The 17,884-nt window shown below is 40.3% G+C and overlaps 1 protein-coding gene across 5 annotated transcripts in view; it reads left to right on the top strand.

Moving 5' to 3' along the window:
• ZNF407 (zinc finger protein 407) overlaps window positions 1–17,884 on the top strand; it is a 372,930-nt gene that overhangs the window by 222,008 nt on the left and 133,038 nt on the right. For 4 of the 5 annotated variants that reach the window (XM_039839590.1, XM_039839580.1, XM_039839574.1 and 1 more), the window contains 2 exons: window positions 2,419–2,502; window positions 10,704–10,824. In XM_039839590.1, the coding sequence (XP_039695524.1) occupies window positions 2,419–2,502; window positions 10,704–10,824 (205 nt within the window). The remainder of the gene's footprint in view (window positions 1–2,418; window positions 2,503–10,703; window positions 10,825–17,884) is intronic. The other variant, XM_039839583.1, reaches the window with a different exon arrangement.

Raw genomic sequence — 17,884 nt, 5'->3', positions numbered from 1 at the left:
AGAATAATTGTGGAGACTTGGCTGGATCAATAATATGGATTTTTGTTGTTAGGTCTTGTAGTCTGCACCATAATGAGAGATAGGGGACAGTGGCTGTTTTCTAATAGAAAATAAAGGATTGGTTTCCGTGTCTTTCTACATTTGAATGCAAAATGGCACACTTGAAACTAATTCAAGTTGTTAAGAAAAGTCTCCTATTATATCTCTGCTATCATATAAATATGGCATGTTAAATGAACCCCGTTTATGTGGAGTGAAATATTACCTTTAGTTTTTTCTTAAATTTTTTTTTTTCGAAAAATACTCTGTTGCCCACTATCCGACCCTAACCCTGCTCCAAAAAAAAAAAAAAAAAAAAAAAAAGTGAGTGAAAATTGAATTTAGAATGACAAACAAATCAAGCCACCAAGGTGTCTATGACATACAATACATTGCAGGCTAACATCCTAAATAAAATACTGCACATCAAAAAATCAAGGTCACTAATGTATCTAAAACCAAATCACGTGGAAAAGTAATAATTTTGTCTTTGTGCCTATACATCTCTTCAACTAGGAAAGGAATAAAACTTAGGTATACGTGCAGCATCTATACCTGTAAAGAATGTCCATCTCGTGAGGACTTTTCTGCGTGTGTGAATGTTTTTATTTTATAAGAGGCTGTAGGTCACTGAGTTCACTGGTGAAAGAAATGACTCGTGCCCCGTGGGGGTCTGGAGGACATAAGAACACTCTTTGTTCATCAGAGACCGTGCTGGTTGCATGGCACAGCCCTGAGATGTCCACTCCGCACAGCACCAGGTGCACACACGCACGGGCTACCGCCCACGAAACGGTGATGGCGAAGAAATCGCAGAGAACAATTCTGCCTCGACGTACAATAGTCTGTTAACGTTAACAAGGAAGTTATCGTTCGGGATTTTTTAAAAGTCCACATTCGCTGTTATTTAATTGATAATACATCTAGTTAGAAAGATTTATATTTCTAATTGATTAAATAATTAAATGAGTGATTATAAGTAAACTTTATTCTTCACAGCCCATCTACTCTATTCTTTTTTTCTATAGTGGAATAAACTTAACCTCAAAACAGGAAAGTAAAGACAGGAAAAATATTTAAATTCAGCTTTACTTTATAAATGATAATAAGGAACATTTTAACATACCATTGTGAAATAAGATTAAACATAATTTGGTTAAAACTCTATTAATATGTGTTCAAGTTAAGAAAAACTAGGAATGCTCCTAACTGAAGGGCAGACTGATTACTGAAGTTAGTCTGCCTTCTATTTACTATTTTTTCTAACCTTATAAAGGCAATTACCATTTCCAGAACAGCTCAGGCTAGATCTGCGTTGTGGTACACCAAAACGTTTCAGAGCAAAGCAGGCCGACTCAGACAAAGCCCTCGAAAGACTTGTTGCATTAAACATCTAAATGAGTAGATAAAGATAGATACAAATGATTTATCTTATTTTTGGAAAAGTACTTTATAATTTCACTGAATCTCTCCGAGGTTAGCATTTTTATTCTCTTTTGCCCTTCGTCGTGAGCCTTGTGGGACAAACTGCTCGGCTTGCCAGCACTTATTGCCTAAATATGCTACAGAAGAAAGACGGATTGCATTTATAAACTGCAGGGCGAAATGTTAGCGTGTGTAAAAATGCCCCCCAAAATGAGCATTTGTACTTTTAACAAATACTAAGTCTGCCAAATCTGTCTCTAATCGTTGCAGAGGTTTTGAGTCCAGAGTTATCATTAAAGATGAATAATAGGAGTTTTGTACAATTTCTAGACTTCCTTTTTTATGCCATGAAAGTTCGAGAAACAAACGGCACTGACCCGCTGTTGGTTCTTAGTAACGTAGATGTCATTGTGCTCGGGGTCTTCAGCACGTTCGAGGAAACCACTGAATCCGTATTATTAAGCAGGAAGTGATTAAAGCGGACCCGGATAGAATCAGGTGAAACCAATTCAGTGTCCTTCAGCTGTTAGAAGATTCGATATGTTTTATTTAAGCGGGATCATATATACCGTATATTAACTATTCCAGGCAATCTTTACTCGGCTCGGGAAGGCCAGATGTATGGGAATTGTAAAAAATCAGGATATGCATAAAAACTGTTCAAGTGCATAAAGCAGCCCCATCTGGAAGACATCTACCAGAAATGAAGTTGTACAAAACCATTCCATTGATAATAAAGCTAATTTTTATGGGTCTGACAAGTATGTAATTATGTTCAGTGGTGCTTTTCAGATTTTATCACAGTCAATAAACCGCAGTGGTAATTTCATTCCCATTTGACATATTTACATGGAAACATTTGATTGGAGGAATTAGTAACCCTGAAAGCCTTGATAGATATGTTTTAATGATCTGTGACCTCCGCAATCCCTCATCTGTTTATTGTTGCAACAGGCGAGAAGTCGTTCCTGTGTGACCTCTGTGGCTTTGCGGGTGGCACGCGGCACGCCCTGACCAAGCACCGCCGGCAGCACACAGGTCAGTGCGGGGCGTCGCGGCGGCCACGCCCGCACCCGCTCTCCGTCCTTCCGCTTGCCTTTCGGGTCCCGTGAAGTCTGTGTACTCGAGGCTCTACTCAAAATTCCGTTTGCATAACACAGAATTTTAACTCATCTATTTTTACTTTTTAAAAATGTAGGCCTACTTCATGTTTTATGGAGCAGGTGTCCTCTGAAAACTCAGGTTACAAAGGAAGGAAGGGTCTGGCCTCCCGAGCACAGGTACAGCAGGCTTTGTGCCCTGCAGGCCAGACTCGGCCTGGGACACGGGGACCCGGGGGCGAGCCCCTCCTCCCTCCGTCTCCCTGGCCGACCTGACCGCCCTGCCTCTGCCCACAGTCCCTCTGTGAGTTTCCGCGCGGGCGTGGTTTCAGGTGGTCACGTGTCAGTTACTTTCGCTGTTGGGAAGAGGCGGGTGGCCGTGAAGAGGGGGCCTTGTAGGGAGTTCTGAGCATGAAGGAGGGTCGTGTTGTTCACGAGGCACATTCTCGATGATGTCACAAAATGGATGGATGCCTTGGTTAGGATGAAAACTTTAACCGTGTATTAAAGTTGATAACCTGTTGGCATGCTGAAATAGGTCATATAAGTAATTATTTTAATAATTCTAAATTATGTGCCTGGGACAGTGCTAGTATGGCATTGTCCCTTCTAATGATCATAGAACCTCTCTTTACTCTCAGAAGTGATCTAGTTTAGTGATAAATCGTGCGGTAACACAATTTGTAATTGAATGTGGTACTTTGAGTACAGTGGGAAAGGCTGAGTTTGGCAGTGACACTCAAAATGGTGTGAAATTGAGATACGCAAAATATGTTGTTTATTGCGCATTTTGATTCTTGATATGTTGTATTTAAGAGTTAGCTGCAGGCGACAAATGCCCATTATGGTTTTTGAAAGATCAATGAAAATTAATGCTAGCCATTCCTTTTAGATGTTGAGCTTATGTGATTCAGATTTCTGTATGAGATGAGTTATTACTGAATCGAAGAGAAATCTGCAGTGTTTAACGTAACGTTGGAAACACAAACTTAACTTCGTAGACATAAAAGTTTGTTTTAAGTTTGTAGGAGCAACCTGTGATCACGTTTTCCAATCCAGCGACTTGAGGGTTCAGTGTCAGCGATGGGAGAGGGACTGGTGGATGGGAGCCATCCTCGGGTGTCCCGGGGAAGAGGGAAGCGCGTGTGGCAAAGTGTGTCCGTGCGCGTGTCTATTCTTAACATTAGTGCCCGATTGGTACCGTTCACATGTCGCTGTTGCTGCCGTGTCCCGGGGGGCCAGGGGACCCTTCCATGTGCCATCTCTGCCGGCATGGCCCCACACCCTCTCCCCGCCTCAGTGGGGACGGCGATGCCGCGGTCACCAGCGTCCACAGGTGATCGATTGCGAAGCCTGCGTCGAGCAGGCACAACTTTATATTTTATGTCAGGTCTGGAGGCTCCTTATTACTTTGCTATTAACTTTATACCACATAGGACAATGTCTGACACACACAGGCATCTGTCTTCTTGGCATTTATCTGCCACTGTGGCACAAATCAAACCCGATTCTTTAGTACCGAAGTCGGGTCTTAAGACTGTTTGCTTCAGCCAGCAGCTTAGGACAGCTCAGTCTGGGCCCTCCGCTCTTACGCTGGCTTTATAAGATCTAAGCAACGCACTCCATTTTTTTCCAGGCCAGAATTGAATGGTGCCTTTGAAATCTGTATTTCTCTGCTGTGTTCCTCTTTGCCGTGGTTACCTTTTTACCACAGAGCGCCCACGCAAATTACAGTCAGCTGGGAGAGGAATGGGACTCGGAAGTGTTGCAGACGGCGTGAATAATTCCCCACTGCAGCCCGCGCTGTCTGGGGGCTGAACCAGAGCGTCTTCTGTCCCGAGATTTACTTCCATCACCTGTCAGAGACCCTTGATTCAAGGGCACAAGAGCACATCCTCACGTGTCGTTGGTGAGTCTTGGCCGGCTTAATAACCGCCAGCCCAGCCCGCACAAAAGGGTGTGTGACGTGTGCGTTTCCCAGAGGAGCGTCCAGCCTGACCGACCGCTGCCACACGGAGGGCACTGCTCTGCCCGTGGCCACTCTGGTGTCCCCGCCACTCCGGCCCCCACCACTCGCCCAGAGGTACCTGAAAGGCAGCGTGTGTCAGGGCTATTGCTTGTCAAGGAAAGTATGCAGATCAACGCAGTCTAAACTAACGCGCACCGTTATGTCATCTTAGGGAAAAACCGGAGGGAAGGAAGTCCACCTTCGTTCTGCTCTTTTCAGTAGGATGTTTACAGGTCATCCTGTTGCCTGACAGTCGCATTGTCCAAGAGTTAATGTCTTACAGCGTTATCCGCTCCCCTGGCTTTGGGAAGACGTTCCCGGTGCCCCAAACCAGTTCCATCCGTTCATCAAACCTTCTTCCTTAAGTGTACACACCTCTTTATATGTGCCCGTCTCATTGCAAGCATGAACAAATATTAGTAAACTGAAATTCTTAAAAAAATTTGTAAGATTTTCTTTCAAATTTTATAATCTAGAAGTTGAGTCTTTTATTTTTATTTTTTTGCTATATACTGAGACCAGCAAACAGAAAGTAATTCTGTATTTCTAAAGTGTATTTTCCTGAGGAAGGTACCTGAAGAAATTATTTCTGGACTTAAAAAAAAAACACCAGTTAATGTGTTCAAATAGTGTTGAACATGCAACAGAATTATGAGTTGCAGATTAACTGTTGTGTACAGACTTGAGTAAACTGTAGTTTGTATAAACTGACATGAAGTCCTGCCCCTATTATGAGCCTAAACATGCTGGAGTCTCCCTTTACTTAGTGGTTATAATGTAGTATCTTATGCAGCATTTTTTGGTACGTTATACTTTTTTTCCTCTGTCAGCCTGTATATAATTAAAGATTTCTTAATATTACAGAATTTAATCTAAAGTGTTATCAAATTAAATATGAAATAACAATTTATAGTTTATTGCAATATTATGCTAGCTTAATATGAATTTCAAATTAATAAAATTATAGAGAATATAAGTGACATTATTCCTTAAAAGTGTTGTTTTTAAGTTTAACTTGTATGACATAAAATGCAATAAAATTTAAATGAAATGAACTACATTTACCATTGTTTTAAAGTGCTTATGCTGAACCTTCAAACCAAGAAAATTAACTTTGAAGCGTTTAGATGACCTTTAATTTATACCACTGACTCAGACAGTGAATACATAATGTCACCCTTTTACCACGTTGATTCCTGTCAAATCTCTGAAAAATGGATCAAGATGTCTATTAGGGCTACTAGAATAAACAAGTCAGCAGTGAGTTATGATGCCAGCACTTTTTCAAACACAGGTTGAATGAAATAAGGAAGCATCAGAATATATTTGTGAATTTGCTTAATTTAAAAAAAATCTTTAATTTTTTGACCACTTAGAGTCATTATATTAAAAGTGGAAGATTTGTACTCCCTAACTTGAAGTCTGAATATATAGCTACAATAGTCATGACAGTATTATATTGGCATAAAGGTAGATCAGTGGAATAGAATAGATTATGCATGTATTTGACAATATTTAGAGATAAATCTAACAAAGTATGTGCAAAGCCTTTACATCGGCAACTTTGAAATACTGCCAAGAGATATTAAAGAAGACCTAAATGGAGCGGTATACCATCTTCATGGATTGAAAGACTCAGTGTAGTTAGACTTCATTTCCTCTCAAACTGATCACTTCAAATCCCATCAGGCTTTTTTTTTTTTTTAAAGAAATGGACAAGCTGATTTTAAAATCCATAATTTTAAATTAATCTGAAATAAACAAGTTTAAGAAAGATGAATAAACTTGAGGACTTACGCTACATGGCTTCATGACTTATTATAACGCTATAGTAACTAAGTCATTCTGGTATCATCATCAAAATGAACAGATATATCTTGGAATGAAATAGAGATTACAGAACAGACCCACACCTACATGGTCAGTTGATTTCTAACACAAGAGCAAAGGCCGTTTAATCTTTTTCATCTGCACTGCTGGAACAGTTGGCTACCCACATGCTGTAAACATGAACTTTGATCTGTATACTGTAGATAAAAAGTAATTCAAAATGATCATAATCTAAGTATAAGACTTAAAACTATATAAATTCTAGAAGAAAATTTAGAAAAATTTTTGTGATCACAGATTATCAAAGATTTCTTAGATACCACATCAAAGTCTGTCACAAAAGTCTGTCACAAAAGTCATTAAGTTTCATTCTTAAATGAAAAAAATTATATCTTGAAAAATCATACATCGTTAAATTGTAAACCTTATAAATGAATAACTTCCCTTCAAAAGACACTGTGAAGAGAATGAAAAGACAAACCACATACGAAGACAAAATATGTGTAAATCATGAATCTTGTAGAGGTTTTGTATTTATAATATATAAAGAACTCTTAAAAAAAAAACCCCCACAATTATAAGAAAACAAATAACCAGTTAAAAAAGAGTCAAAAGATTTGAACAGATACCTCACTAAAGAATATACGTGCATGGCAAATATGCACATAAAAAGATCCTCAGCGTCTTTAGAGAAATACAGATTCGAAGCCCTGACCACACCACACGTGGGTGACATGGAGCAAAGGGAGCGCTCATGAACACTTGTTAGGGATGTAAAGTGGTCAGACCATTTCGCAAAAGACTTTGGCAGTTTTTTACAAAATTAACGTACCTACCATATGACCTATTCGTTCCACTCCTGGATACTTACCCAAGAGAAGAGGAAATGTATGCTCAAGCAAAGACTGGCACATGAAAGTTTATGGTGGCTTTATTGGCAGTGCCGCCAAATGAAAACAGCTCAAATGTCCTTCAGTGGATGAATGGATAAACCAACTGTGGTGCATTCATATAACGGATAGCTGCTCAGCAGTAGAAATGAATGGAATGTTCATGTCAGGAGCACCATAAGCGGGTCACAGAAAAATGCTGAGAGAAGGCCAGAGAGAGCTTATATTGCATATTTCCTTTTTATCAGCTTCTGGAAAATGCCAGTTACTATCTGGTGACAGAAAGCAGTGAGTGTGTGCTTGGGGGTGGCATGGGCAGGGGAGAAAAGAGGGTACAGGGAAACTTTGGGGGACGATGGATGTGTTCATCGTCTTGATCATGGCGGTAGTTTCATTGTGCCTCTTATGGTCAGTCTGGATAGCTGTGTCGTTAGTGAAGTAATTAATAATATGTGTGTTCTCATCCAGATGATGCTTCACTTCGTGTCCTGTTTTCCATGTGACACTGGTGTACACTTAAAATACTCTTCATTGAGTTTGATGACCAAGTCAGTTCTTATAATAAATGAGGAAGTGTTTAGATATGCTTATGTGTGGATGTTTATGTTTCCATGACAGAATACCCCTGTGTCAAATCTGAAGAGACTGAGCTATTTTTCTTTAGCCGTGTACAGTAATATATACAATACAATACAAAGATCCTGTATTGTGTCTCAGATAAAAGCAAAACCTGTCATCGTCATGAAAGTGAGTTTTTGTATGAGTCAATTCAGTACAATTGAGTTGTCCGTAGCAATTTAAGTGACTCGACCAGAAGTTAATAAACTGAGAACAAAGAGTTATTCAGGCTGACCCTGGGTGACCCCTCAGTTGGGGTGTTGTAGATGGCATTTATTTTATGGACAATATGGCTAAAAGAGCCAGAAATCTCTCTCAACTCCAAGATTTTTACTGTACTTTGTATATGGTCTTTTTCAAAGAATAAATGAAGTTTTTGCTGGTAGGATCTGCTAAGAGGTATCTTTATGTTAAATCCACTATGTGAAACTGTTGTCTTATGTAAACTGTAGGTTTGTCTTTTTACTAGAGGTGAGACTTGGCTGGGAACCATTTGTGGGCCCCCACTTTGGTCCTTGCGAGGGGTCTTCACAGTGACCAGTGTTTTGGCAGTCTTGTTATGGTGGTGATCAGAAGGATGATCGCTGAGCACCCTGCCAAGGTGCTGGGTTTGTCCTTCCTTCCTGAGACCTCACAGTTACCCTGCTTGTTTGGGTGTCATCCTCCTGACCTTACGTGGGGTCTAACAGGTAGGGAGTGAATTCTGGCAGAATCTGGATTGGGATCGAAGTCCATGTGGCCTCTCGTAACTGTTAGCTTGTGCTGCAGTGACAGATAAAATATCATCAGATGAGCTGTGTGTGCATCCAGTTAAAGGTTGCTGTAATTATGGGACAGGCCATATAAATAGGCCCAGAGAATGTAGGACAAATTTCTAAATGTTCTGCTTTTCAGGACCAACATAGATTTCTTGCTAGCTGAATGATGTAGAGTAATTTTAACCCAAGATATTTTAGCCTTCATTTTCCTACATAAGTCTTATAAAATTATTTTAAATACACTGGAAATAAGAAGTAACAGGTAGACTTATCAAGCATATAGTAAGTCGTGCCCCCATATCCTTGGCGGCTGCGTCCCAAGACCCCTGTGGATGCCCCAAACGGCGGGCAGGCCGAACCCTGCGTGTTCTGTGTTCTTTCCTACACGCACGTGCCCGTGGTGTGGCGTGGCTTATAAATTAGGGGCGGGAGAGAGTAACGGCAATTAGTGATGATGCACGGGACAGTTACAACCACGTGCTGTCGTAAAAGCCCCGTGAACGCGGTCCTCCGCCCCCAAGTGTCTTAGCGTCCCGCACTCGCCCTTCTCGTGGCGACCACGCCGCACCCGCGTGGCAGGCGGGGCAGGTGGCGCCCGGGCCGGCCACGCGGCCTCCGAGCGCGCACAGCGGGACCGGCTGCCCGGGCGACGGCCGCGGCGGGCCAGGCACGCCGTGGCTGCGGGACTCATGGCTTCGGACCGCGGTCAGCCGAGGGTAACGGCAGCCGTGGCACGTGAGACCGCAGCTGGGGGGGCGGGTGGGGGGGACCCCGTGTGAAGTCAGCCGCCCCCTCCATGACGGTCCTAGGGGAAGGTCGTGTCCACGAGTGTCCCCGTGCGGTCCAGCTTTTGGGGGACGAGCTGGCGAGGATTTCTGCAGCTCATCGCTGGCCAGCAGACATGGCCTGGGAGCCACGCGCGATTTTAGTTTTCTGGTGACTACGTTAAAAAAAATGAAAAGCATAACAGATGAAATTATCTTAAATAATTAATATAACCAAATACATCTAAAGTATTATTTCAACGTGATAGCAATATACTATTATTAGAATATTTTATTCTTTTCTTTTTGTTCTAGGATTTTGAAATCGGTATTTTACATTTCTCATAACCTCCATCCAGAGGCTCAGTTTTCATCTGAAATCTATGGTCTACATTTAGATTTGATAAAATTACACTTGAAAAAGTAGATTCACATTCTCAAGCTGTTCCAAACAGACTTAAAACATTTTTCAATAGGTGAATCCAGTATCGGGTTTTAGATTTACATTTGCATTAATTAAAATTACGTAGCCACGTTTCAAGTGCTCACCAGCCAATGTAGTTAGTGGAATTAAAAACTGCTAAGAGTTGGTTTCTCTGAACGTGTGTGAAGGAGGGCCGGATAAAGGAGAGAGAGGCTTCAGTGGAGAGGGCCAGCCGCGAGTCCCGCGGGAGCCCTTGAACCACCTCGTGGCTGGACTGGGTGCCTACAGAAATGTGTCATATCTACACAGGAAGATCAACTTTAAAATGCAGTTAAATACTATTCTAAATGCTTTCTTGAAGCCTTTGTACCATTTATTGAACTTAGTCAACTGTAATTTCTCTTGACTTCAAACAACATTTAATTTGCTATCAATTTATAGCTTTATTATGTTCTTCATATTTAACTTTAAGATTTTAGTAAGCTTTATACTATATATCCAAAGCATATCTCTGTTACATGCTTTTCCATGGCTTTAACCTCATCGAAATTTTTATAATGGCTCTAATGTGACATAATTTGTCAGTGACTTCAAGTACAGGGCCAGCTCAGGGCTGCGATGTAGATTCCTGTTTGTGTAAGTTGCATTTGAACTACAGAACGTGTACCGTGCTTCTGTTCCAAGCTAGAAATAAAAATCAGTGGCGTGTTCTCTCTGAGAATAAGTATTTAAATGTCCCAAATACGTGTAGCCCATCGAACTTATTCTTAAAATTTCAGTAACAGTTTAGCCCTTCATTTCCGATTTTTATAATTATTCACGTACAACACTTCTCGATCTGTTTCAGGGGAGAAGCCTTTCAAATGTGACGAGTGTAACTTCGCCTCCACAACCCAGTCCCACCTGACGCGACACAAGCGTGTTCACACGGGAGAGAAGCCCTACAGGTGCCCCTGGTGTGACTACAGGTAACGCCTCGTTCCGAGGCAGGCCACCAAGCCGGCCACCGCGAGGGACTCAGTCCCGCGAAACTCACCGATAGAGAATGGTGTTTCTGATGAACATGAATTAGCACCGTTTAAAGTGCGATTTACTGACCCTAGGTTAAGAATTTATTTCGCCACCTAATTTTAGTGACTTTTTAAAATTGTAAAATTCTTTCCTGTTTTTTATAATCTCAACATCAAGGTTTTACAATCGTTTGGTACACCCGATGTCAAGTGATTTTATTTCTTTGCAAAGTCAGGACCATTTCAATTAATCGGGGATTCGGTGCACATGGCGTCCTACCCACTGTGACCGAAGTTCTCCTTCAGGTAACAAGACACCTTTAGAAATGTGTCCTGCCTTTGAGGACATGGTGGCATAACAGGTGACCTGGCATACTCATAACTAATATAGTACAGCCAAGGGAGTGTGGGGAGACATCCTGGAGCAGGGTCAGCCAGGACGAAGCCCCGACTCGTCAGCGGCGGCTTAACAGGTGGCGACTCTCAGACACAGGCTCTAGAAGGCAGTGGTGACACAGTGCAGCATCTCCACACGCAGAGCGTGGGCGGTCCTGCGCGCTCAGTCCCCTCGCTGAGGGCCACAGGGTCAGTGCTCCCGGGCAGCGGGGGCACAGGCACCGGGATGTGCCAGACGTGCCGGGCAGTGGCGCATGGTCCTGCCCGCCCCTGTGACAGGGACGTGGAGAGCGCAGGGTGGGGCCGAACGTGAGGACAGAGCTTGCCCCGGAGCTGGTCCGGGACCCTGCAGGTCTGCGGGCGGCCAGATGACAAATGTCTTAGGAGCCAGACTGCAAAGCGTGTGGCCTGGGCGGGCGGGCCGGCGCGGAAGGCGCCGGACACCGTGTCCACCAGCACCGCGGCCTGAGCCTGAGCCCTTTTCCCCTTTGCCCCGAGATCACTCGCGGGTTACGGTGCCAACCTGACCCCGAGTCGGCCACGAAATCTTTTTTATTATTATTTTCGCATCGCTCAGTGTATCGATAGTCTTTGGAGACAGATGACGTTCTACGTTTACTTATAGCATCCGTTGTCAGTAGTTTGGTCGCTGACCGTGTCAGGTCCTAGGAAACGTAGTGTCCCTGTGCGAGCCGTGCTTTTCTTTGCTAAATGGGAAAGGGTTAAAATGTGTACCTTAAATCTGAAGCCCTCTTTAAAAAACAGGTTTTTGTATTTCTCTGGATGTGGTCTGTGCATTCAGTAAATATATTGCCATAATCTCTATTATTATCCTCATAATTGCATTAAGTTTTATTTTAAAGGTCATCTTATAGTACAGAGATATTACAGATATATTTCATTCATTAATTATTCATTCTTTCAACATTTTATGAGTTCTGTCTTTGCTTAACACCGGATTGGTGTTTCTTGGAAATTTGGTAAAATGGTGATCCAATTAGAGGTAGACACAGAAATTCTAAGGTGCTGATACTATGAGTTCTTTAAAAATAAACATTATTGAATGCTCTTTTTTTTTTATCGAAGAGGTCATACTGTGTAGTTGCCTTCCCTGTAAAACACAAAAAGGAAATTAGAAAATTATAAAAATTTTCCTTAATTATCACTCTTAGCTGTTAGGATTATACCCTTTCAGCCTGTACTGTATGCATAAGGTTTGAGCTCTTGTTTTGGGAGCTTTTTTTGTTTCTTTCATTATAAATTTTATATGTCACACTTAAATCGTAACTACTTTTCTGTTGGCATTAATCTTGTATAACTAGGGTTTTCAAGCTGTTATTTCTAAGTAGCAGAACTATTATTTCAAACAAGACCATGTACAGACCCATATATGAAATAGATAGAAGTGGTATCTACCACTTATAAGTAGACTTCATAGTTAAAATATGTAATATTATAACAATAAAAAATATCACATAAGAGCGTTTGGACAAGAAAAATGTTTCCATGGGGGCGCTATCGGTAACAGTCACTCCATCCTGCCCCCAGCCCTCGGCGGAGTCATTGGACCTCTCAGAGGCGCCACTTCCTCATTGTAAAAATGGGGTGACGAGTGTGCCAGCCCGATGAGGAGCACGCCGAGGTGACACATCAGCCCCGTTTGCACGCTCGTCTGGGGTTTGCACGTCAGGTAGTGGCAGGTTTCACACCACCTCACAAGTACAAGGTGCTCTTCTGTGAGGCGTTGAGGAGTTTCAGTGCCCCGAAGGTCTTCATGTGTTAAAATTTAGTTATAATACACGCCATGATGGATTTTTCTCAGTTTTTGAAGTTGTTAAAAATATATCAAATCTAAAATCAATTGTTGGGTAATTACAGAAATCCCTTAGAGTTTCAAAATGCCTAGTTTGAAAACAGCTCTTCTGCAGTATAATTTTAACTTGCTTGGCCTCGAGTTAGATTGATAAACAATAGTCACTTTATTAAATTTTTAGACATTTTAGGCTATTTTCAAGTTTTTACTCTGAAAATGCTTATTCCTAAATCTTTGTGCATATCCATGATTTTTTTTTTTCTGAAGAAATTCATAGAAGTATGACTTACGGCTTTTAATGGTATTACTACAAAGCTTGGGGTTTGAATTTTGTTCCCCTGATTCGTCGGTCTTTGTATGCGTAAATGTGTTTCAAAGTGTTTCGGTTTCCTTGGTTTGGAAATGTATCACACCTTTGCTGAGGTTGAGCTGGTATCACTCTTACTTGTCCCCTATTCAAGTTATTTCCCTGAAATAGCATCACTTCTGTTTAGAAAGTGCATTTGAGCCAGCTGAATCCCTTCTGTGTTATACCTCTGTCGGGGACTGCAGTGAAAGGGAGGTTGTGTTTCTAAGAATATTGTCACTGTCCTAAGAATTAATACCCAGAACGTTTAAATTTACTGATATCCACCAAATTTCCCTTTGAAATGCTTGAAGATGCTGATAAAAGAATGATTTTATCTTTATTTAAAATTGTTTAATAATTTAATTATTATTGAAAGTAAACAGTTTAAACATTTTCTATTCGCATGACAGCGTTAGCATTTTGTGTGCTTATTGTTAGGTCTGTTTTCAGTGGTGAACAAAGACAACTTAACCTTAACCAGGAGTATAGAAAACCTGGAAATATACGAATACTCCTGAAGGTAGGGACTCTGAATGAAATGTGGAATTTACAATGGATACCTTTGTTTTCTTTTTGATGAGCAAAATATCTAAAAACGAGCAGGTAGTTAAGTTCAACATGATTATTTGGTTGCACAGCACAACAAAATGCTCACCATTCCTACCTCACAGCAACAAAGAAAATATCATCTTTCACAGGATGAAGTGAATTTGAGTATGTATGATTTCCATAGAATAAAAAAATCTATAAGATGATCACGTATTTCCTAAGAAGAGGTGTGGTATTTGTTATTAGTATCTTCCCATAATATTTTGTTGCTTAAAATAATTAAATAATTTTTCCCATTTAAGTTTTTATTTGTTTACTATAGATACATAAAAGTTATTCCTGTAGACTATGCCTATCTTAGCTATTATTAGCACTTATTCACAGGTAAGTTACCATCATTAGAAATTGCAGCATTATTTAAATTTTATTCAAAAATATTTTTTTCATTTTATAAATTGAACATTAGTGGAGAAATACTGGTAGTAATAATTATTCATGAAAAAATGCGAATATAGATTTGTTTACAAAAGAATTTTATAATTGGTCTTTTGAACTTGGGGCTATTTTTCAAGTTTGCATTATTAATTTAGGCAATGACATTTCATTCTATTTAGATGTAAACATGCACCCTTTCCTAAGCTTTTACTGTCTAAAATATCCAAAAGTCTAATCCATTACAAATCAGTATATTTCATCATTACTCCAAATTTTTTTCACCATTAATTACTATTCATTATAATTTCAAAGCATACATTTAGATTCATAGCACACTGTTCTATGATGTTATTTGTGCAGCAAATTCTTTAGATTTGTTTCTATATTAAAATGGAAGTAATCTAACATTTTCTATATTTTTATTTCTCTTTTTTTATGTATTCTCACTTGTGGTTAATAAGAAATAGAAAGCCCTTAATATGTTGTAGTAAATACCCTTTCTGATAATGCGAATCCTGTTTCCCTGTAGAATTTATTACGATCGAACCGCACGCTCTTTCACAGATGGCACTTGCTTTCACGTAAGAGTTAGGTGCCGTAACTGGGCTTTCTTTTACCTGAGACATCTTTGCATCGGCTTCCATATTTTACTTAGGACTTATGGAAAAAATACAGTAAATGCATATTAAACAGTAAACCAGTTAAGTCATGAAAAGTGGCAGAGAGAACAGTATTAAAATTTTAAGGAAAATCCTATGCTGCACATTAAATGTTATTTTGTAAATTAAGGAAAACTAGAATTTCAAGCCACACCCTGGCAGTCTGATCATTTATTTATTGCATCCTCATTATTGATTTTGGAATAACTCGGTGTTCTTTAAGACTGCTTTTGGCCGAGTTTTCCCTCAACTGCATAACTGCCTTGGTACTTCCAACCTTGTATTCTTTGAAAACAAATTTTTTACTATTCTACTTTTCATTTTAGTCACTATTTTTTATTCTTTTTAATCACTCGGAATTGTAAGCCCAAATAGAAATATATCATAGAGCTGAGGAATAAGATTTGTAATTCCTGCCTCATATTAAAGATGTACTTCATCGTTTTGCTAAACTCATAGGAAATACCTTTTGATTTTTTTCGCCGCTTGATGGTTTATGTAGCTCTTGGCCAGTATGTACTATAGAAGACATTGATACGTTAGGTTCTGATCTCAAGAATTTTCTTTCCTTTTTAGGTGAAGGGAGGCTAAGACTATTTGATGTAACATTTAACTCAAGTAGTTGTTTTCAACCAGAAATCTGCTCTTTGCGATGCTTTCTAACATCTTTTTTATTACTTATCTAAATATTTTGTTTAGTATTTTTTATAATCGAATTCGGTAACTTTTCACATGTGCAAATGGTGTTGGCAGAAGTTGCTGTTGTCACAACCATTTGAAATGTGTGTGTGTGTTTGTGTATCCTAGAAAATTTTTGTCAAAAATACTTCTAATTGAATTGAATTCTATCTTAACTTTGCAAGATGCCGGAAGTACTTTGTGGGTAGTTTGAAGATGTAATGACCAAAAAAAAAAAAAAAAAATCATACTTGTAATAATTCTTTATTTCCCCATAAAAAGTTTGTATTGATTTTTTAAGCACAGTTTTATAAAATGTTTCAGTTATGAAAAATTTCTTCAGGTCTTAGATAAAATATTATGCCTTTTTACATAGTGTTACTATCTGAATATTTTGTGTGTTTTGTGTCATTAAACAAGAAGGCAAACCTTCTTAGTTATCGCGCGTTAAGAATTCGGTGTGCAATGGGGTCTTTGTTTTTGCCTCCCATCTGCGTCACTGGCGTCCTGAGCAGGGACGACTCCACCAGGGATAATTCCCTCCTCTGGGACGATGTCCTCAGAGAGTTTCAATTTCCCTTTGGCTTCCTGTGCAGGTTCACAGGTTGCAGCGGGAGAGGCAGTGGATAGGATGGACTTGTGTTTGCCCTGAGTAATGACAAGGAGAAGAAATAGGTGTTTGTGTAGCGGGCGTCATATATACCCAGGTAGAGCAGTGAATTACACACCCAACGAGCAGCACCCATTCCCTTTTCCGAAGAGTCAGAGGTAGCATTTATTTCCTTTGGGTGATTCTGAAGTTCTTAAAGAATGACACTACGTAAAAGTAATCAAACGAAAGGATCTGGTATTAATATTAGATATGCTTTGTATTTAAAGCAGTTTGATGCCATAAGCCTAGTTATATCGGAACTTTAAATCCAATGTATTTTGTCAGTAAAATAAGCCAGAGTAAGACTAATACTGCATGATATTTATTATTTATATGTGGAATCTTAAAAAAGAAAGAAAGGAAGGAAGGAAAGAAGGAAGAAAGGAAGAAGAGAAGGAAGAAAGGTTAAACTCGGAAGCAGCAGGGAAGTGTCGGGGGCGGGGTGCGGGGGACTCGGGCAGAGGGTGGTGAAAGGCGCGGACAGACTCTGGACTAGGGACGGATGAGGCCCGAGGGTCTGCTGTGCAGCTTGGTGACACTAGCTGACAACACTGTGCTGTGAGACTGAAGTTAGCTAAGAGACTATAACTTAAATGTTCTCGTCAAAAAAAAAAAGGTAAATAAAAGACCTTTTTGTCATTTCAAGTACCAGTCAATACTATGTCATTTACCACGATTCCGTCATCTCTGTATATTCTACTCTATTGTAACTGCTGATCCAGTTAATGGAATTAAAAAACAAGCGTGCTAGGCCGGAAGGTTAGTTGGAAAGCCTGAGCATCCAGTTACTTTCCAGACTTTTCTTAGGCTGCCAAGGCCAAGGCTTTCTACAGAGCGGGAGGCAGAGTGTCGCGTGCGGTGTGCAGCGTGCGGCCTGCGGGGTGTGGCGCGAGCTCCTGCTCCGTCGCCCCTCCCGGCTCTGCCTCAATCAGTTCAGCCAGCCACAGGCAGATGTCAGTGTCGTGGCTGTTTGCGAAACCGTGTTGGTCACTGGCAGGCAGAAAGACTGCTCGAGAGGATCCTCCTAGCACGTGTCCAGATGACGCTTCGTGGACTTGTGCTTCACATGGCGCAGATGTTTCTGGTGAATTCAGGTGGAGTTTTTGAGAGAGTCCCTAACAAAGTGATGCTATATCTTCTTTTCAAGTTTCTCTAAGGAATTATAAAGGTTTTCCTGTATGTAAATGTGTTCTTTTTTCACCTAATGTTTCTGTGTTAGCAGAAATTAAATTCTTGCTGAATAAATAACTCCTAATTTTCTCTGACCATTTCATTAGTGAATTTTATTTTTAATCTCAGTAGTTCTAATTGTGGCTGTGCGTCGATTTGTTTATTCTATGATGTTTGTGTCTAATGTTGTTTTTATACATAGTGCGTTTTATTCATGCTTTTCTGTCTCTTAACGCCCATACACATGGCCTTTTTAAATTTTTCGTTTCAGCTTGACAGGCTTTGTGCTGATACAGCATAAGCATTTATGTAAGGCC

The sequence above is a fragment of the Pteropus medius genome, unplaced genomic scaffold (genome assembly GCF_902729225.1).
Source record: "Pteropus medius unplaced genomic scaffold, Ma_sr-lr_union100, whole genome shotgun sequence".
In the NCBI taxonomy this organism is placed as follows: Eukaryota; Metazoa; Chordata; class Mammalia; order Chiroptera; family Pteropodidae; genus Pteropus; species Pteropus medius.
This window is presented reverse-complemented; position numbering and strand designations above follow the sequence as displayed.